Source organism: Pantherophis guttatus, chromosome 8 (genome assembly GCF_059756535.1).
Source record: "Pantherophis guttatus breed Tessera chromosome 8, ASM5975653v1, whole genome shotgun sequence".
NCBI lineage: Eukaryota > Metazoa > Chordata > Lepidosauria > Squamata > Colubridae > Pantherophis > Pantherophis guttatus.
The window spans coordinates 31,112,329-31,135,177 of NC_142070.1; the positions used below are offsets into that span (position 1 = coordinate 31,112,329).

Genomic DNA, 22,849 nt, shown 5'->3' on the forward strand with positions numbered 1-22,849 from the left:
TGGTGGTGAAAGGAAAGTCCGATGCTGTAAAGATTTTTTCTCCATAGTAACCTGAAATGTAAGATCCATGAATCAAGGCAAGCTGGACGTGGTCAAACAAGAGATGAAAAGACTGAACATCGACATCTTAGGAATCAGCGAACTAAAATGGACAGGAATGAGTGAATTAAATTCAGATGATCATCAGGTATACTACTGCAGGCAAGAATCCCTCAGAAGAAATGGAGTAGCCTTCATAATCAATAAAAGAGTAGGAAAAGCAATACTGGGATACAATCCCCAAAATGACAGAATGATCTCAGTTCGAATCCAAGGCAAACCATTCAACATCACAGTAGTACAAGTCTATGCCCCAACTACTGGTGCTGAAGAGGATGAAATTGACCAGTTCTGTGAAGCCCTACAGCAACTTATAAAATTAACACCAAAAAATGATGTCCTTATCATCATAGGGGATTGGAATGCTAAAGTAGGAAGCCAAAAGATAACTGGAATAACAGGCAAGTTTGGCCTTGGAGTACAAAATGAAACAGTGCACGGGTTGATAGAATTTTGTCAAGAGGATATGATGGTCATAGCAAACACTCTTTTCCAACAACTCAAGAGACGACTCTACACATGGACATCACCAGACGGGCAGCACAGAAATCAGATTGACTATTTGCTCCTCAGCCAAAGATGGAGAAATTCTATACAGTCAGTAAAAACAAGACCAGGAGCTGACTGTGGCTCAGATCATGAGCTTCTCGTTGCAAAATTTAGGCTTAAATTGAAGAAAATAGGGAAAAGCACTAGGCCACTCAAGTATGAATTAAATCATATCCCTGATGAATGTACAGTACAGGTGACAAATAGATTTAAGGAATTAAATCTGATAGACAGAGTGCCTGAAGAACTACGTACAACATTGTACAAGAGGTAGCAACTAAAACCATCCCAAAGAAAAAGGCAAGAAAGCAAAATGGTTGTCTGAGGAAGCTTTGCATACTGTAGCTGAGGAAAGAAGGGAAGCAAAAGGCAAGGGAGAAAGAAAGATACACCCAGTTGAATGCAGAATTCCAGAGAATAGCTAGAAGAGATAAGAATGCATTCGAAATAAAATAAAATAAAATAAATAAAAAATTCTTAAATGAAGAGTGCAAAGAAATAGAAGAAAACAATAGAATAGGGAAGACCAGAGATCTCTTCAAGAAAATTGGAGATATGAACGGAACGTTTCATTCAAAGATGGGCATGATAAATTACCAAAAGGGCAGGGACCTAACAGAGGCAGAAGAGATTAAGAAGAGGTGGCAAAATTACACAGAAGAACTATACAAGAATGAGCTTAACATCCCTGATAACCATGATGGGGTGGTCACTGACCTTGAGCCAGACATCCTGGAATGTGAAGTCAAATGGGCCTTAGGAAATCTGAGCAACAACAAAGTTAGTGGAGGTTACAGTATTCCAACTGAGCTATTCAAAATCTTAAAAGACGATGCAGTAAAAGTGTTACACTCAATTTGCCAGCAAATTTGGAAAACTCAACAAGCAGACTACCATAACAATCATTTTGTGAATAGTCAAATTAAATAATATGCTCTGGACATTCTGAATGTTTCCACTAGTACAAAATGATTGCCCACCATTGCTGAATTGATTATAAAATTGATGCCATACATTAGTTGTTTTTTATTCTATTGTAGTAGGTAGATAGATAAATTGGTAGATAGATGATAGATAGATAAATAGATAGATGGATAGATAGATAGATAGATAGATAGATAGATAGATAGATAGATAGATAGATATTTTGATATACATGTGATATATATGTAAATGCATTCAAAAAGCTTTCCAGTTATCTTCTGCTTTAGCTACTACCACCGATTCAATAGTCTTGCAATTATGTCTTCCAATTGTTTCAGAGTACCTCTGTTAAATCCACTTGTCCTTTTGAATTTGTTATATAAAAAACTGTAGAGTTTTTAAGATGTCTTTTAAGCTCTCCACCTTCTAGACTTAATGATAGTTTAGTTTGCCACATCTATACATTTAAATATGTGATCTCTATGACAACTTGCATATTGTGTGTCTAAAATACATTTTGAGTAGCATGTAACAATGTATTAATTGCAATAACTTTGTGACTCAGGGTACATAAGTTTTAGATAACTGCTTAGGTATTTTATCACAAAATCAGAATTAACAGATTTAGTTTTTGTTTTTTTTTACTCATTTGCAAGAATTTTTAAGCAACATTAGACAAAGTTTAGAAATAAATCATAAATAGTAAGGCAGAGAATTAAAGGCATGAGCTTAATAAAAGTAAATGTATTCAATCTAATGTATAACAAACAACACATTCATTACCTCCATTCTTGTCGATGATCTATATTTCAACCATGTCCTTACAATGCTTCATACAAGATAATTTGTTTTTTAGACTTGCATCTCTCTTTGTTAAGAACGTCATCATTTCTATCCAAATACCATGTTCTTGGTTCCCACTTTCCCCCTTCCTTTTCCTCTCCTCCTAGTCACATTTTATGTATTTGTTTTTTTAATTCTGGCTTTATATATTCTCTAGATATGACTAGATCATTCCACAATGCTTCCTTAAGCAGATCACTCACTGTTGTATTTAATGTACATTAAATACATTCATTATTGATATTTGACACACACAAAAATTTTCATTCTAACTGCCCAATGTACTTTTAAGTTTCCCCTGACATAGCTAACTCTTTCTTATATAACAAAGTAGGCCCTTCTTTCACTTCTTAAGGCATACATTCATCTTTAAAAGACTACATTCTATCCATTACTAGCATTTGCACTTCTTAAAAGTTTTACAACTATAATGGCTTAACTTTACTATTTGAATCCAAACAGTACACCAAAACAAATCTAATCTTTTTTATTTATTTCTAAATTTTATATAGCTGCCCATCTCATAAAACAAATGACCCTGTGCACTGTACAACAAGATGATAAAAGATCTTTGCTACAAAATGATAAATTTGTTAATTATGATAAAGATTGTTGATTTCCGACTTCATTGCTTAAGACTGTCTTAGCCAAACACAGAATAGCCTGTGTATTCTTTGTTCAATATTTATTATTTAGTTTATTTGATTTACAGTCAAAGACCCCCAAAAGTATTTTGTATATAGCAAGTAATAATAAATGGAATTGAGCACAAAGAATGAAGTAGCTCATCAATAGAGGAAGGAAAGTCAGGAACAAGAATCTTCCTTAAGGCTATTACAAATTACCAAATGTTTTTGTTAGGGCTTGTATAAATCTCTGTTTCCTTCACAATTGTCAAGATAAGGCCTGTGTCTGCTTTGTTTTGATGTATTTCATAACATACAACAGCTTATTCAGAAAACTTTGGGGAATAATTAATTTCAGCAACACCGCCTGTAGCATTCATCAACAAAAGGTTACCATCTTTTACAAGGCCTATTTTCTAATCTACAGTAAATTGAGTTTTAAAATAATGCCTACAAATGTGTGACAATAAATTTTATAATACCTTTCCACATTCATTATAAAACTGATGAAATCCTTTATGTACATAAAAATATTAGCCATCTATTCTTTAAAGCTGAAAATAGTTATGACTTTATAATAAATTATTTGGTGTCATGTCTTACCTTGCAGTACTGGGTACCAATGTATTTATTATTCACCTGAAAACACTTCCAAGGCAAGAGAAGTTCTCAGTAACATCAATCAATTACAGCCTCTCATTTCAAGTCATGCAGACATGTTACTTAATTCAGCCAGACAACAGTTGCCAGAAAGCTTGAAGAATTCCTTAAAGATGCTTTCAGAAACTGTAAGTTTCAAAAATAATCCCTACTATGGAAACTAGATTATCAGATGCCTAGATATTGCTTTGGTCTATGGAATCTGTCTTCCTCTGTATGAGGAACAGTTGACTAGTTACAAGCTTCAGATGATTATCATATTCTTTTCTTCTCTGTTTCAATTGTTAACAAGCAATTTTATGGATATTAAACTTGATGCTTTTAATATAAAACAGACAAGTCTGTAACATATTACATTTAAACTAGCAACTGATGAATAATAAATCATTACTATTTTTGAAGAGTGAGAACTTTCATTTTCATATATATCATTAATAGTGTATTCTTCCCTATCTTTATAATTTATTTGTGCCTGATGTACTGTGGCATAACTATAAAAGAAGGAAAATTAAACAGTGATGGAGAAACAACTTTCAGCCTGTTATAACTTTGAAGTACCGTTTATTGTTAAGCACATTGCATACCCATATATTTTGTTTTAAACAAATCTTGGCCTTTTCTGCTTTATCCATTAAACAGAATTTGACATTTTGAATTCAGACATCTTTTGATCTATTGGTCTTTGGAATAAGGAAAAGACAAAATGCAGAGCCTCTAATATACTCCTTTGCCAGTAACTTATAATGACATGCATCATATTTTAATGGTATGAAATTATAAATTTGCATTTGAGATAATGAAAATCACCTGGACTAACAGTCATTGATAATCTCATGCCCATTCCCCATTAGTTAATATTTCTGATGGTATATGATTTTTTTTAAAGTTCAGTTATGTGTTATGTAAAGGAATACTTCCCTTTACCAGTTATGAATACTTCCAATTTTCAATGAATATTTCTGAATTCTGAATTTTCAAAATTTTAATATGTTCCCCACTCATGAATTTTGAATTCTCAGAATTCAGAAATAAGGAAGAAAATTTTCCTATTTATATTTTCTACATGAATCATTGTTATATACTTTTAATATGCTCCCACTCATGTTTTCATTATGATTAATTATTAAATTTATGTTAAACTTAACTGCATATGAAAAGCCTCAACCTGTACAGGGTTTTTTTCAGGAAGCTTCTCAAGGACTTTAATTATTTCAGTTGCTATTTCCTTCAATTTATTATGCTCTACAGCAACTTTTAATATTTTTGATATGTAGTAGCCAGAACTATACAGATAATCCTCGATTTATTACCACAATTGGGGCAGAATTTTGGTTGCTAAGCAATGTGGCTGTTAAGGGAATCATCACGGACCTAATTTTACAACCATTTTTACTATAGTTGTTAAGTGAATTATTACAGTCATTAAGCAAATCACATGGTTGTTAAGTGTATTCGTTCATTAAGTGAATCTGGCTTCCCCAATTGACTTTGCATGTCGAAAGCGAGCTGGCAAGGTCATAAATTCCAATTACGTTGACCACAAGACACTGCAACCAGTTGCGGTCAGTTATCAAGTGCCCAAATTGTAATAGTACGACTATGGTGGTAGTGCAATGGTATAACTTTGAGAACAGATTGTCACTTTTTCAGAGGCCATCATAATTTCAAAGTGTTGTTAAACAAATGGTGGTAAATTGAGGACTACTTGTATACTATAGTTCAAATGCAATCTTGTTATGCTTTTGCTTCCATTTACTTCCTTATGAGTCTATATATTTGCCTTTTTTGACAATGATCACACAAAAGATGTTTTATTGACTCCGTAACATAAATCTGTTAAAAAGCAAGTTTCGCTGAGTTTCATAATGTTTACTCTCATGTAAAAATAGAGTTTTTAGTCTTAAAATTCATAATATCCATTGGGTTGTACAATCTTTGAAAAAAGATTTGAGAGAAGTACTTTGGACCTTATGTAAGATCAGCACTGCAGTTCTCTCATATTTCTGGTTTCCATGCAAGCGTGAAAAAATTTGCAATTGTTGTAGGAGGTTGTTATTAAAGTGAATGCAACTCTTAAAGCAAACAGAACTTTTTTCAGTGTTTGAACAAAACTACTAATGAATAGCAGAGGTGTCCTGTGTTGATGAGAGATCCAAAACACCTCTAAATCATGCCTTGCAGCATGAATAGCTCCAATTTTCATACATTACCGAAATTCACATAAATAAAAATGAATTGCATAATGATTAGGTTCTATTACTGTTTTTATCCTGCAAAACTGTCTTTGAACTTTCTTAGCTATGGAATAGTGTACAGTGGCTTGGTTCACATAGCTCACTTAAGTTTGATTTATAAGCCATAATGACAGGGCACAGCACATACCCCAAGCCTTATAGTGCTTAGCATATCATGAGAGCCAGAAGAGTATATTTTATTATCTTAGTTCTGAGACTGCATTACCTACTTTTTGTTGATTGCATACTCATCTTAATTTTAGACAGAGTTATTTGTGCATGCCTTTAAGGATCAGCTTATCAGAAGTGCCCTTTTAGCTTTATACACAGCCCGTCCTGGTTGTGTCTTAAAAAAACCAACTTTGCCAAGGAACAACACTGAAGAGAATAGCGAACTGCAAAATCAGGATCATCCATCACAAATCAAGAGACAAGATTCCATACCTCACCACTCAGAATATGATGAGGAAGAGTGGGTAAGTAACCTCAAAATCCCATTTTTGTCTTCTACCTTTTATTCAATTGTAAATTCTTTGCATTTAAAGAGTTAGCCAGTTTAGTTATACTGGATAATAATATTTTCTTGTGATTCTTGTGACACTGAAGTAATGATTGACAGATTTTGCATGAAAAATATATGCTTCAGGTATAGTATACTTCATGTGATGTTAAAGTAGATACTTAACCTTTATTATGCCTTCATTAAACTACATATTAATATTCAGCAAGTATTTTTACTTGAATGCTGATACTATGCACTAGCTGTAGTTTGCATTTTTTTCTGGCACTAATTTATAAATATACTGTGAAGAGGATTTCAGCAAGACTAAATGCCTGTGGTTCAGAACTGTGACAATTTCTTTTTCCAATGTAACATGCAGCATTTCATTGATTAATAGTAATTCTATACATTAAACAAAATACTTTATTTCATCACAACTTCCATGGTTCATCTTTACTCATTTTTATTTTTTCTTCTTGCATACATCCTTTTCATTATTTTTCTTCTGCTCATCAAGAGTTGCCTCCTAAACTCATCAAGCTGCTTTGTAATTATTTTTCCATTGTTCTAATCCTCATAATTTTAATATATGTACACATATACATTTCAGAATTATGAAATGAAAGCTATGAGGTTTCATCTTCTATTCTAGTAAAAGGCCAGTTGAGCAAGAAAGATCCAAATATTGGTACTATTATGACTCAGATCCAGGAAAGAAATGCAAATGACTTCTGATCTACTCTGAATATGCAGAGGGCTTGTAGTTTTGTTTTATTTAAGTGGTGTTTCTTGTTTACAAAGGGTGTATATTTAAAGTTTTATAAGTAGTTTAAGGTTTTATAAGTATGAAGTTGGAGTATCTATTTTACTCTTATATTTTTTTGAAAGATATGACTTGAAATTCTTAAAACACTATTGCCTAACCTAATGACTTCTTGAAGTAACATGATAACATGATAACAACATAGAAGAGTGGTTCCAAATCCAGAAGGAGAGCATCCTAAAAAAGAATCTATTTATACAATATTTTAGCTATTGAGAAAGTGTATTTTTATGATAACAATAATTTCACTGAAATTCAGTTTTATTCAAAGTTATAGAAATCTTTACAAATATTCAGACATTTCTCAACCTGAAAGTGTTACCTTGTAGTAGTTGAAACTAAAAACTTACTTTTTCTTTTGCTCTATTTTCACCATGTTTCAAACACAGTATTTTCTTTTTAGACAGATGCCAAAATTTAGCTTGTAAGATACCTTGAACAAAATAGCGTATTAGAAAATCCTGCCTCTTTCTTCATTTGTATTACAGAATTCTGATTAGCGTTCAGTTGGAAGAGTAAATACAGTATGTCCTAGCATACACATTTCTTCTTTCTTGTGCCATATCCGTCATTGGACATTGGCAATCATGTTAGGGTTAATATTTTTATCAACAGCTGCACGAAAAAGTGCTGTTGAGTTTTGTCCAAATCAGTCCCTTAGATTTTGAAGTCATGATGTTCTTCTTCTGCCTGGACCTCGTTTGCCTTCAATCTTTCCTTGGAGGATTAAGTGATGTATGCCGTATTTTTCTGGATGTCGCATCACATGTCCAAAATATTCTAACTTTCACTTTTTTATGGGTTTTTTTTTTTTTAATTTGATTATATGCCGCCCTTCTCCGAAGACTCAGGGCAGCTTACAATGTGCTCAGCAATATCATTTTTGATGATTTCCCTTGGCTTTCCCAGGCGGCTTATCACCTCCTCATTTCTGATTTTGTCAACCCAATTTATATGTAACAGCTGCCTGTATAAATCCACATTTCAAATGCTTCTAGTCTCTTCAAGTGGCTTTCTGTCAGAGACCAACTCTCCATTCCGTAGAGCATACACATTTGTTTGATCCATTTAAGTCATGCTAATTCATTTTATAAAGTATGGCCTGAGCAGAAACTCTTAAGTATAATTATTCCCAATCCTCTGTCCTTCTTTCTTTTTCCACCAGCTAGTTGTCTTTGAGTCTATTTCATTCTGGACACATTCACTCTCCCTCATTACACTCATAATGTCTGTTTAAATGTAAGTCCCACTGAGTCCACAAATACGCTAACATCTAGTATCAGATTTTAGAATTACATATCATAATTTTGGTTTGTCAGCCTTGCAAACATCTCTTCACAATAGTTCTTTAAAAATGATCTGAGTGAGAACCACTACTCTGCATGGAGAGAGTGGGTGAATAATCATATCATTTCAGGGTCTGATAAAATCAGGATGTGGAGTATGGGGTGTTAAATAGACGCATTTAGTGGAAGAAACATTTAGTGGACAAAAAATAATGAGGAAAATTTGTGGGAAGTGAGTAATTCAATCTTTTTTGAGAAGATTGGTCTACTTAGATTATAGAATAGGAGCATGGGATAGATAAGAAGTGGTTTGGGCATAAGGGCAGGATTCTAGTGCAGGTCCTCTGCTGTGGAGGGGATGTGAGAAATCTGGGAAATAGAGGATAACAGGAAGATTTTTCGAGAGACTTCTAGAAGGAGATGTGATGGAAGGTATAGGGCAAATTGTTCTAGGGGAAAGGTACCTTGCAGATTGGTGCTGGGCACTACTTTTAACTCAGTGTCCCAATCTAGGTGCCCAGATTGGCAAAAGCATTTGATCTGTAAATACCAGGATTGCTGTTGGAAGACAAAGTGTTCATCCATTATTTGCCATAAATAAATAAACAGACCTATATAATTCTATATGTCTCTTGGAGACTATTCAGAGACTTAAATTAATTCATTATGTAGTAGCCAAACCTAGTTAGTGAGAACTGCTATATGAGCATAAAATGTACGTTGTAAGCTCTGCATTGATTACCTGTTGACTTCTGAATACAATTCAGAATGCTGATTTTGACCTATAAAGATTTTGACATCCACTGTCTCAGGACTAGGGAGTGTATGTATTGACAATTACTGGCTTCAAAGCACTGTGCTTTTTAAAGAGTGTTATATGCCTAGTACACATGTAAAAAGAGTAGGATTTTGTTTATCCAGTTTTTCTTGCCATTTAAAGCCAGTGATGGCTACTTCAGATGCCCCTACTCTGGGCCATCTATTTCAGGTAGAACCTAGCCACTTGATCAGCACTTCCTGATTAAGAATGTTGAAGGTTATCTCCAATACGAGATTTGGCAGAATCCCTGGGACTTCCTTTCTTAGAGATCTGTATGACAGCACAATTCCTGATATTCAGAAAATGGAACAATTCCATCAAACATTTAATGTTAAAAGCCTTACTGGAAGAAAACTTCTGTGATTTTAATTTAGTTTTTAATCTGTTATTTCATTTTCTACAATCTCAATTATTGTGCTATGTTGATTTTAATATAGGTTGTCAATTGGCATGAGGAGCACAGGTATATAAGAAAAGATATTATAGGCAGTCCTCTCAGCAACCATAATTGGGACCAGCAACTTAATTCCTAAGCCTTGTAGAAAATCATGTGACCACAATTTAGGATTTTTATTACTGTCTTCTCTATTAACCCTGCTTGTTGCAAACCAGTTGCAAACTATGTAAATGGCAATCATATGACTGTGGGACATTAGACCCCCATAAATGCAAACGTTAGTCACAAGATTGTTATACGGTATTTTTAATTCAAATACTCGCTGCACCAAGCAGTAAGTAAGAGTTATCTGTAATACATGGTTTTACATTTGCCCTCTGTAATCTTGAGACAAGCTTTCTTGTCAGTATCCTCTAATTTTATTTCTCTAGCAACAGTCCGGGGGGGGGGGGGGGGCGTTGGTTCACTGTTCCTGGATGGCTCATTGCTTGAATGGGCATTTGAACATAGGTCTTCCCAATCCATATCCAGCACTTTAACCACCACAGCTAACAAACAACTGATACCAGGTGAATGAAAATGTTCTGTGATTAAATTGCAGAAACAATATTGTGTGAAATTTAGGGGAACAATTCTGTAAATGCAAAAATAGCATAAAAGGAAAAAAAATGCTTTCATATTTTTGTTCATAAGCAGCAAGGGGGCTTGGTGGTTTGAAATCTAGTGTAGTTTCTCTTTCTTCATTTTCCTTCCGTAGACAGAATAAACTTAATCTTGGTTTGCATTCTGCTGAGCCAGAACCTGTCTGCCTTCCTGGATCAGATTAGAAATCCATCTGCTGTGGCAGTTTATGTAGCCAGAAGGATACCCATTACTATTTTATCAGCACAATATCATTTTTCTACATTAGTTTAATTTTCTTGTTTAAGATGTAAAAGATATTAATTTCATCAAAATTTCTGTATGCTATTCAGTATTGCGATAATAAACAGTAAATATATAAACACAATATAACAACAGAAAGGAGAAAAAAATTAAATATTCAATCCTCCGGTGGGGCAAATTGTTCTCTCTTTTTTTCTCCCCGGGGAAAGCTAATCCAGTATTCAGTAAATTAATAACTCAGCTAGTATTTTCAGGAAAATTGACATAAGGAACTTTGCCTGACAGAGGTATTCTATGTATTCATATTAAATGTTACTCTTTCTGCTACAAAGGCAATTAAAATACTGACAACTGTTTAAGAATTATTCTATATTGAGATGCTGAGTAAAATATAATTGCTAATAGCATCCATTGGCTATACCAAACAATGTTAACATTTTTAAACTGATCGTCATAGGCTCAGAATGGTTGGTCCCAATTTTTTCTCGCCAGCTGTTCTAAAACCTTCCTGTAAGGAGGGTTACAAAAAAAACCCATCATGTTATATATAATGCAAGAATATGGTGGGCAGCAAGCTACTTAGAAACCACAGTTGTTTATTTCTGATTAGATAATATGGCTTGTTGTAAATGACTATTTGAACAGTAGTCAGCAAAACCTAAAGCTCATTTTGACCACAGTTGAGAGGAGAAACGAGTATTTTAAAAGCCAATTTATTTCATATTTGTTTGTATTTTGGAAAATGATGCATTTGATTTGCAGAAGCTGTACTTTGAAGATTTAAGACACAATAATTAAGTAACATTCCTAAATACATTTTCTGTGTGTCATATTCTTTAATACATTTAATGCATTTCAGATGAAATGTAGTTCACCGATGGGAATGAATAATCTAGTATACAGAGAAGCAACTCCTTCCTGGAATGTGAAGAAATTAATGTTTATCAGAAACACTTCACTGAGAATAATTCAGATCTTGTCATATAATATTGAAGCTAATATAAAACTGTCCTCCTCCACTCTGCCTGCCATATACCCAGAGGCAAAAGTTAGCTTCTCTGTAACCCAATAGGCAGTACTAATAGTAATACAATGTCTTTTATTCTTCAAAGTGTAAGTGTTTAATATATGTTTGCATATGGAGTGCATTAAAACAATCCTTAAAAAAAGAAAGAAAAAGAGCTGCTATATATGATAATGTCTACATTTGAAGGTACAAATTGCATTGGGAAGAAATATATGATTTTGTATGGATTGCTGTTGGAGAAAGAGATATGTTTTAATGTTCATATAGTGCAGTTATGATTTTCCATCCTTCAAATACAGTAGAGTAGTTGCAGTTTGTGTCTTGATAACAAATATTTTACTTTATTATTTCTTATGCTCCCAAGAACAATTTTATGTAAACATAAGCAAATATAATGAATGTTAACATCACTATCTGTTAAAAATGCACAATTTTAAATTTCAAAACTAAATGTTTACAAGACTGTCTAAAGCAGATAAAAGCAAGAACCAGCCCAAAGCCAACAATATAACATTTTAAGAGGTTAAATCAATATTAATATTATTTTAGACCATAATTTTGGTTTAAAAATAGGTTGAAATTAAAGTAAGAAGGAATCAGAATACATTTCTTGAGAAAGGGAATGCCCAAAATATCAACCATTAAAAAATAAGTTTGTTCCTTCTGTATGAGTGTACTGAAAAGGGTTCAATTGAATATAGGTATAAGTAAACTTTTCCATAGCAAACTTTTAAAAGTCAATAAAGTACTGGCACTTTAAATTGAATTGAGAAGCAAATGAGTACAGTATTCAATGGGACTGATAAGAGAATTGGTATACTGTGCTCTGAACACTAATACAAAGATACACTGGGCAGGCCTTGCTATTATCTGAGCTTGGTTGTTTTCTTGCAGTCATTTCATTCCCCAACTACCAGTAGGTAACATCATCAGTGCTAGTCAGACTAGCATTGATGAAGTTACCAATTTGGGTAAAGAAACGTCTGCAAGAAAACAGCCAAGCTCAGGGTCTCACGTGTCCAAATCCCTAGGCCTTGCAAACGCAGAAACAAACATTCTCTGGAACTGTTTGTTCCAGAGTACTGTTTCCAGGTGGAAAGCCAAGCCAGTAGTAGGCCTCCCTCAGGTCCAGTTTCATAAAGATCTAGTAAAGATCTTCCTCAGGTCTAGTTTCCTACCCTTCATAAAATGAGCCAATATAACCTTCATCAGTGGAAGGGGGTACATGTTTTCCACACAGACACTGTTAATACCATGGAAATCCACGCATAAGCACAAGGTCCCATCCTTCTTCTCTTTAAAGAGTATGGGAGCTGCAATCCTTGACCATGCTGGCTGTATGAATCTCCTGGCCAAGTTCTTGTTGATGTACCTCCGCAACTTGTCCAACTCCTTTGGCGTCATTGAATACATCCTTGGTTTTGGAAGTTTCGCTCCAGGGACGAGTTCAATAGCACAATCAGTAGTGGGGGAGGTAATTGATCACACTTTCACTCACTAAAGATTTCCTCTAGGTCTGCGTAGACCAAGGGATATAAGAGGCGGGCCTCCGTCTGGAGCCCTTTGGGAACCCCCTCCTTCCTGCCACTGCTAGCTGTGCTCTCCCCTCTTCCCTGGGCTTGTTCTTGGTGAGGAGGTCTGGGTCCTATTCCTGTGCGCTGACTTCCTCTCACTTGTCCAAATCCCCAGGCCTTGCGAACGCAGAAACAAACATGCTCTGGAACCATTTGATACAGGTTTATTCAAGCCTGAGGCCTGGCACAAATGAGTACGTAGCTGTCTGTTGCAAAGTCAGAAATGAAATATAATACAAATTAATCTTAAATTTAGTTTTATCATCATTACAGATAAGTCCATTCTCAATGAACTGTAACTTGGGTAAATGTATATGCAACTTATTGCTGAAAGTTACTTGATAACCGTGATCATCCTCTTCATCATTATTTCAGCCACAAATGTACAAACAAAAATGATAGACCTGAATTTTTGATCATATAGCCTGGAAAAATAAATGATTTATTGATTTTGGTTTTTATCCTCTCTACAGGCAAAATATTTCAGATTAAATAATATTTATTCAAAGACCTTTCTTTAATCCCTAATAAAAATGTTAAAGTGAGGTCTGAGTTGGTTTAACATATTCTTAGAATAATCTGGAAAACGGGTAACTTGTCAGTACTAAATTAGCCAGCCAGAAGAAGTGCTAGAATTAATCTTAAATGGATAATACATCATTGTGTAATCATTCAAAGACAATAAACTATTCATCATCAGCACGAAATATGCTTCTCTTTCTGTTCATTTTTTAAAACATTTTTATCATTCATTAACTTTCTGTTTATGCATAATTAAACAGCTCATCCAGTGTGTCCCTTTAGAAATTTTACAGTTTCACTTTAAATAATTGCTGCCTTCTTTCTTTTTATTCTTCGTGGATAGAGTTGATCATATAGATACCCTGATGTGTAAATAGAACAGAAATTCGGTCATTTGTAGAACCAGTCAAATGCCTCTAACATATCTCACCTTATGTCAGCAACAAATGGATGGTGCTGTGAGAATATTGTAAAATTAAGTTTTCTATATATGAACATACAGAACGTTCTCAAATGAGATTATTTTAGGTTAAAGAACAGTTAGATTCTAATTAATCATGAATCTCTTTTAAGGCATCTATGCCAAGAAATATTACATGTGCCTTTTTCATCTTTGCTGCAAAACCGGTTGATTTACTGTATAAGAAACAATATTAATGAACAATCTAATTGCATTGCTGCTTTCAGTGACAGTGGTTCTTTCAGGTAAAGGACACTCAAATGCTGCTGATATGTATAATGACGATGATATTTTTATCCAGTATATCTAAATATATATTTATATCTACTGTATATCTATTTGGTCAGTTCAAGGAGGCGAACATAATATTATTGGCTCCTATTTTCCCCACAGCAACAACCCAGCTGAGTTGGGTTGGGTTGAGAATGACTGGTCCAGAATCAGCCAGCCAGCTTTCACGTCTAGAACCCACAGTCCCTTGGTTTCTAGGTCAACACCTTGGCCATTACATCAAACTGGCTCCAATGATGCAACTCTTTTGCACTTAAAATCTGTCACATCCCTTTTCCAGGCATAAAACTGTATTCTTTGCTTACCTGAAAATGGGATAAACATGTTTCTTGGGCTTACAAAATTCTAATTGCCTTTTATAATTTTAGTTATAAGCTCCTAGAGAACAGTTGGGGGGAGGGTGTGCGCATGCACGATTATGTGTGTATAATCACATAAACAAAACACAGAAGTGTTAAGTATTGAGTAAGGCTTTTTGGTCAATTTTATAAGTTTGTTATGCACATATATTTCATTTTGAGGAAAGTTACAATTGTCTAAGTATAGTTCATTTGTATGATTCCAGTGTACATTTTTAATGAATGATTGGAACTGCATAAGGATATACGGAATAATTTACATAAATATATTTAACTTAAACATGTAAAAATTGAACTCATGAAGATCTATGCCAAAATGCTTTAATACAGTACTAATGTATATTAATGTATATTGATATTGATGTATATTGATGATAGCCTGTAAGACACAAAGAATCAGGATAATTTCTAAGGTTGAAGCATGGAAGATTTATTCAAGTCTATGTAGAAGAATCTGATTAACTAAAGTTCAATACTAATTTGGTGCTAGATAAGAGTCAATGGAATTCAACGGAGGCTAGACTTGGATCTCTGCAACGCAAGGACTCTAAATTGTGATGTGTTTAACTCCACCCCCAGCTCTGTCTGTTTTTATCCTATAGCACCATCTTAAATTATGTAACATTTTTATTCTAGAATTATGCTTTAGAAATAACAGCCAAGATTTTTAAAGATTGATTAAATGCAGGACCCTGTTCTTTGATATATTACTTTGTTTTATCTCACTGCTGTTCTATAATATACCACTATAAACTAAGCAATTATACTTTTTCATGCAGATGTTAATACTGAGTAATGATACTGATATTTTTTTCAGGATAGGGTGTGGGCCAATGTAGGGAAGAGTTTAAACTGCATTATTGAAATGGTGGACAGATTGATTGAAAAGAACACTCCCAGCATCAGTAAGGAAAATGAAAAAGAACCTTCATCAGCATCTCATCTGAGTGGTAAGGAATGCATTTTTACTGTTGCAAAGAAAAAATAAAATAAAACAGACCAGTAAAGTCAGATACTCCAGTTCTTCATCTTTTATGTTAGAAGGCTATTTGTCAAATTATGTATTGGTAACATAATCTGATATTGCCTGAAGTTATCAATTTGACAGCTGTCACCTCCCAGTAAACTGCATTCTGTTTTCAAAATAAAGGTACTAGTATTATTATTAAACATTGGGATAATATTTCTGAAACTTCTAAAAAATAGTGACCAATGGAAAGGATAATTAGATTTCAGAAATACAAAAAGTGCATGAAGACTTGAGGGGCATGCCTCTTGAATTATCGCAGATACTAGTTCTAATATCATAGTTTATAACTTATTTTGAAATACTGTATATCCCCCCCTTAATTCCATGGAGTGTAGTCAATGTAAGGTTTTAGAAGTACAGCTTAATATTTTTCTGTATTAAGTATGTACTAATGAAGAAAGATGGATTCCAACTCTTAAAAGGATTTTTTACTATTAAAAATAGAATAGCTGGTTTAAAATGTGAGAAAAGGTATGGCAAGAGATATAAGAATAGGAGTGAAAGATTGAAATGAAATAATGTAATAGTGTAATATTGAAGCTAATGAACTGAAAATGATAAACTGAAGAATATGAAGGATGAACTGAAGAATATGAAGGATGGCTTTTAATGGAAGAAAGGGTGCCTGAAGAGCAGTAACACAATTGATCATAGCCACGTTTGCAGTTTAAATAGTGAAGAAAATGTAAGAGTTCATGAGAAAATTAACAGCTCTAGAAATATATTGATAGACAGTAAAGCCAAAAGGGAAAGATTGGTTTGTGAAAAAGACAATAGGTCTCAGAGAATACAGACAGAATGTCAGAGGTGCAAAGTTAGTGGCATGCTATGCTATATAATACTGTTAATATAAGCTCAGATACTTTGGTCCAGTTAGCTTTATACATAAAATTACATAACTAGTTAATTGCTGCTACCTAATATACTGCTCAAAAAAATAAAAGGAACACAAGCAGAAGACATCCGAGATCTGAATGAATGAAATAGTCTTATTAAATACTTTGTACTTTACATACAGTAGTTTATATACTGCTCAAACAACTAAAGGGAACACAAAACTACTGTATGTAACGAACAAAGTATTTAATAAGGTTATTTCATTCATTCAGATCTCGGATGTCTTCTGCTTGTGTTCCCTTTATTTTTTTGAGCAGTGTATATGACCACATAATACATGATTTTATTGAGTAGCTTTTTAAAGAACCAGGTATCCATAATCTGCAGGTGCTACTAAATTATGATTGTTTATTTGGAACAGTCATGATATAAGCAGTTACTTCTTTTGTGTCATCATTTAAGATTTATTTATTTATATTAAATTCTTCTCAAAATTACCTCGGTAAAAAGATGAGTTGAATGCATTCCATAATGAAAAAAGTCTAGAACACATTAAAGCATCTAGATAGTTGTTTTGTTTGTCCCAGACTATTATGTCCAAGACTTCTGGCTTATGGGAGCCAGGGAAACAAAAGTCTCCTGTTTTCCTTCATAAAACTCTTGAAAAAGACAGTCCTGAGACCCATTAAAACATCATATTTGCCAAAGAAATCCGCTTTCCACCATTTCATCTTGTCTGCCTTTATTGTCTATTAGCTTTGTCATATTATGGGTTTCACTGTCTTTTTCATATATAGATGTATATAAAATAGATAGATATAAAACTGATGTGAATTTTTAGATAAAATTGTTTTGATGAAATAGATCAAAAATGTATGATGAGTTGTAATTAACTGAATAGCATGTTAAGGCTATCATTCTTTGAGTGTTTATAACTAAGAAGTGGAAAAAGACAGAGGCCTTCAATTTTTGATGGACACATTTTTTACGGTTCAGAAAGTCATTCTGAAAGAAATTTAAGTTTATAATGTATAAACTTCATTTCTAACTTACTCTAACTCTTTTGGCATGCATTTTTCCTCCAGATACTTTGTCTTTCAGAATGACTTTCTGAATCATGAAAAATGTGTCCATCAAAAATTATATTAAATGATTATATTAAATGTCATTTAAAAAAAGGAATTTTGGGGAATTGGCAATCTTTATTTTTGATAACTCAAAAGTAGCTCACTTTTTCAACTTGGTGAATCTTTCATATTGTAATTTCATTTAACTGGATTTATGCATGATCTTTCAATGCCAAAAAAATTGCAACATTGCTAAAAATGCAGTTACTGAATGCCAAAATAGATGTTGGATTACCAACCATATCATGAATTTCTACAAAATGTCATCAGTTCTATGTTTAATTTTGTTATCTTTGTTGAATTCTAATATTCATGTTTTAAAAATAAACAGCACAGATTTCATGCATGCAATAGAATGTATTTCCTGAAGTTAATAGTGATGCATTGTGAAATGCAGATTGTTTAATATAAGAATGTGCATCACAGACATCTTGCTTTCACCTTAGGGCCTTAAAGCTGCATTTCTTAAGTGCCAGCACTGTGAGAGAAAATTTCCTTACTTTGTTTTTGTTTTTGTTTTTTTCATTTTTATTTTATTTTTTTTTCATTTGATTTATATGCCACCCTTCTCTGGAGACTCAGGGCGGCTTACAATGCGTTAAGCAATGATGAAGTTTTGGAATACACACTTGTAAACACTGTTAGACTTTTGTTAAATAGACTCATTTCAGCAGTTCTTATTTCTGAGACTCATCTTTCCAGGGTCCCTTGGACTTTAACAGCTAATAAATTCAAATCAATCAATTGAACAGTTCTCAACTGGTAGAGACATTTCCCATTCGATTATGAGCTTGACTGATGAATAATCTGGTTTGGGATGTGCAAAGTTTATTTTTTTCAGACAAATGTTATATTTTTGAGTAAGTGATAATGAATTATTTCAAAGTGCCTCTGCTGATGTTTCTGTGGTTGCCTTGATGTATGCTGTGATTATAAGCAGGGATTGAAACTATTGTAAATAACTAGCAAAATCCTCCTCATGAAAGTCCATTAATGCATCTGCAGTAGCAATAAAAGTCTCCGTACAAATTTTTGTTTCTAACAAAATGAAACAGTTACATGTAGTTATTATTCAGATATGGACTTCTCTTCATTTTTCATACAAACTGAGGAAGAAGTTTGTATTGTCTTTCTCCCACAATGGGACTAAAATGATTTTATTCATATCTATTGAAGAAGCTAGGGGGAAACAACATATTGTAGAATATGTCTCAAAAAAAAAGAACTTTCACATTAATTTTATATTACTCTGTGAATATTTAGCAATATATGAAAAAGAATAAAATAATACAAAATGACTACACTCTGTATTTTACTTTGCTTATCATGAAATACTGGTTCTTAAACATACTTAAAAATATTAATGAAAAGCATCAGCTTTGCAAAAGATTCAATAGTTAACAGGAAGTACAAAGATGTATAACATTCCCTTGGTTGTTTAATACATGTATATTAGATTGCATGACTTTGATCAGTAAACAATATGTGTAGCTAAATTAATTATAAAAAATCAAGATTGTTACATTTATCAAGGAACATGAACTGCAAACTTCAATGTACATATAAATATCTAAAACAGCAGCAAATATATATATATTATATATTTATAAATTTATCTTGCTAAACTTGATAAACACGGGGAAAAATGAAGAAATTTTAAGGTACTCAATCAAATGCTCATAGAAAAGTAACGGGTACTATCGTCTGCTGGGAAACATGGATTTTTGTCAAAATAATGGAAAATGACTATACATGCTTCTATCTATTTAACATACAGAAGTGTGAGTTAGCAATGTCTGGGAAACATAAAAGTACAATAAATGCTATGAGAATAGGTTCTTTAAGTATGTGTGGTAAAATAAAAGAGATCGTTAAAAGTGAATGAATGTGGACTAAATACAAATATGAATGACTATTATGAAAGAAAAACATAGAAGTCATTTGATCATGTAGAAAGAATGAATGATAATCTCATCATAAATCAAGTATAAACTATTGAGAAGGAGATGGCTGATAAACACATGATAGGCTTTCCTAAAAGGATAAAAGAGAACAATTAAAAAGGAAAAGGCAATGCATGAAGCAGTATGAGGAGGCAAGAGGTTTTTCCAAGGATGGAAAATGGAGATGTGAGTGGGAGTAAATTATTTTCAACTATATCTTTGTCTTACTATTTCTGATCCTTTTAACCTCCTTGAATGTTTCTTACCTCAGAAGAGAATCCTTTGATAGATATTTAGGCTTGTTTGTAGAACAATTTTGTGTAGTTCTGTCTTTGGTTTATAATTCTTTTGCATTAAATACTCTCTATATTGCCAATTGTATTAAAATTTCTCTTTATTGCCAAATTTAAGATAGAAAGATATATTCCCCTTATTTTTCTTCAAATTTGATGAATATCCTTTAAGGCTGGATTTCAGATCAGTTTCCATAGTAACCATCTATAGTGTCATCAGCATTATGCTTTCATTGCAGAGTAAAGCAGGTACAAAATATTCCTTTTAAAGAATGTTTTTCTAAAGCAATTATAAAATTTTTGTGCTTGCACTGGAAAGTTTGAAATTCATAGACTATATTTCACAAGAACTTTTTTTAAAAAAAGTTCTTGTGCACTATGCACAGAAACACGTGTATGTGTTCACACATATATACAATACTCACAAATCTCCAGTATAAAGGGAGTTTATTGATAGGAATGATTATATTTGTTATCCATGCATACGCTTAGTTTATGGCATAAACAAATAAGATGGATAAATGACATAAAACTTTAGCAAACAGCTAAATTTGCTCTGTTCTTTCAATGATCATTGATACCATATTTATTGAATTAATAACAGTGAAATTTTCTTTCTTAACTTTTAGCTCTATTTCCTACCTAGCTCATAAACTGTTTATGAAACTGTTTATGACTTCCTTTATCAAAGAGATTTGTTATTGTCATTCATGCAACAAATTTTGTCTGGGATAGTAGCAGGATTCCTGATCTGGGTAGGATGTTGGATTAGAAGACTCCACATATCTTATAACTTTATCTACCTTGTTTCCCTGAAAATGAGACCCTGTCTTATATTTTTTTGAACCCTGAAATAAGCGCTTGGTCTTATTATCATGCACTCAAAACAGTGGTGGGTTGCTACCGGTTCTCCCCCGTTCGGGAGAGCCGGTAGCGGAAATGTTGATGTGAGAGCGAACTGGTTCACTCCTACCGTCAGCTGGGCCCTCCCACCCACCCCTGCGCTATTCCTACTTTTATTCTTTTGTTTTTAGCCCAGCTGAAAGGCACAACAGAGCAGATTGCCCTGCCTCAGCTGTTTTGGTAATACATTGTGCTTGCACGAAGCGAACCAGTGGTAACACCGGTTAGAACCCACCACTGGCACAAAAGCCCAATTGGGCTTATTATCAGGGGATGTCTTATTTGGGAGTAAACAGGGCATTAATTTATTTTGTTTTGGGGGGGATGTAAATGGCCACCTACTCACTCACAGTGCTCTTGGCAGCCTTCAAGCAATAAAAAACACAGTATAGAAAATAAAATAAAATAATAAAATAAAATAATAAAATAAAATAAAATAAAATAAAATAAAATAAAATAAAATAAAATAAAATAAAATAAAATAAGAAAATAAGAAAAGAAAAGAAAAGAAAAGAAGAAAAGAAAAAAGAAAGAAAGAACAATAACCCCACGCCGCCACCCCCAGAAACAGCACACAGTCAAATGAGTCATTTCATGAGCTCTTTCCCACTTCTGAATCTTCAGGGCTTTACAAAAGAATGTCAAAGTGGAGACTAGTCTGATTTCTGAAGGGATGATATTCCAAAGGGAAGGAGCCTCCATGGAAAAGGCCCTTCTTCTGGGCCCCACCAGATGTACTTTCTTAGGGGATGGAACCCGCAACATTCCTTGCCCCCCCACTCTAGTAGGTCAAGTGGATATTACCGGCAAGAGACAGTCCCTCAGATAATCTGGTCCCACTCTATGAAGGGCTTTAAAGGTGACAACCAGCACCATCAATTGCACCTGGAAGCAAATCTGCGACCAATGTAGCTCCCTCAGGAGAGGTGACACATGTGCACATTGAGGTCTGCATAAAATCATGCAGGCTGCTGCATTTTGAATTAACTGTATTTCCAGATGTTTTTCAAGGGCAGCCCAATATAGACTGCATTGCAATAATCAAGACAGGAGGTGACTAGGGCATGAGTAAATGTGAGTAGGGATTGTTGGTCCAAGAAAGGCCGTAATTGCTGCACAACCTGCAGTTGCACAACCTCCTGGCTGTGACTGTCACCTGTTCCTTGAGCAGGAGTCATGAATCCAAGAGGACCCCCAGATTACGCATTGAGTCTGTCTGGGGCAGTAGCACCCCATCCAAGACCAAAGATGGCAATTCTCCATGGACCAAAGAACCCCCAAACCAACCCAGTCAGTCTTGCCAGGGTTCAGTTTCATCCCATTGCTCCCCATCCAGCCCATAACAGCCTCCAGGCACTGTGAGAAGGAGGTTATGGCATCAGTTAACTCGCCATGGGCTAAGACATACAGCTGAGTATCATCAGCATATTGATGATATCTCAGTCCATGATGACGGATGATCTCACCCAGTAGCTTCATATAGATGTTAAACAGAAGCAAAGAGAATACTAAGAGAGTACCTTGTAAAGCAGTATACAAGAGCTGCACCGTCTCACCTCCTATCAACACCAACTGAGATTGGCAAAAGAGAAAGGAAGCATCTAACTGGGAATGAAGCTGAGCAATTTTGTCTTCCAGAAAATCTGCAAATTCCTCAGCACATCCCTTCAGGTGTACCTCTGTATCCTCCTTTCTAAGTCTGTTGTTCTAATTGGAGTTCATCATGCGTACTTATTGCTAACTCTCATAACTATTACTTCAGTCCAACTGGAGTCCCTAAAATATAAATATTCATAATGCCTTGGTAAAGCGGCTACTATAATTCTTTTGTTGAT

General features: G+C 34.0%; 1 protein-coding gene across 11 annotated transcripts in view; it reads left to right on the top strand.

The window, feature by feature from the left end:
* The window catches only part of INPP4B (inositol polyphosphate-4-phosphatase type II B), a 216,057-nt gene that overhangs the window by 138,536 nt on the left and 54,672 nt on the right, over window positions 1-22,849 (top strand). For all 11 annotated transcript variants that reach the window (XR_015729073.1, XR_015729072.1, XM_087874550.1 and 8 more), the window contains 3 exons: window positions 3,652-3,829; window positions 6,199-6,411; window positions 15,699-15,831. Coding sequence is in view for 9 of the 11 variants with exons in the window: in XM_087874550.1 (XP_087730676.1) it covers window positions 3,652-3,829; window positions 6,199-6,411; window positions 15,699-15,831 (524 nt within the window). In the remaining 2 variants the exon portion in view is untranslated. The remainder of the gene's footprint in view (window positions 1-3,651; window positions 3,830-6,198; window positions 6,412-15,698; window positions 15,832-22,849) is intronic.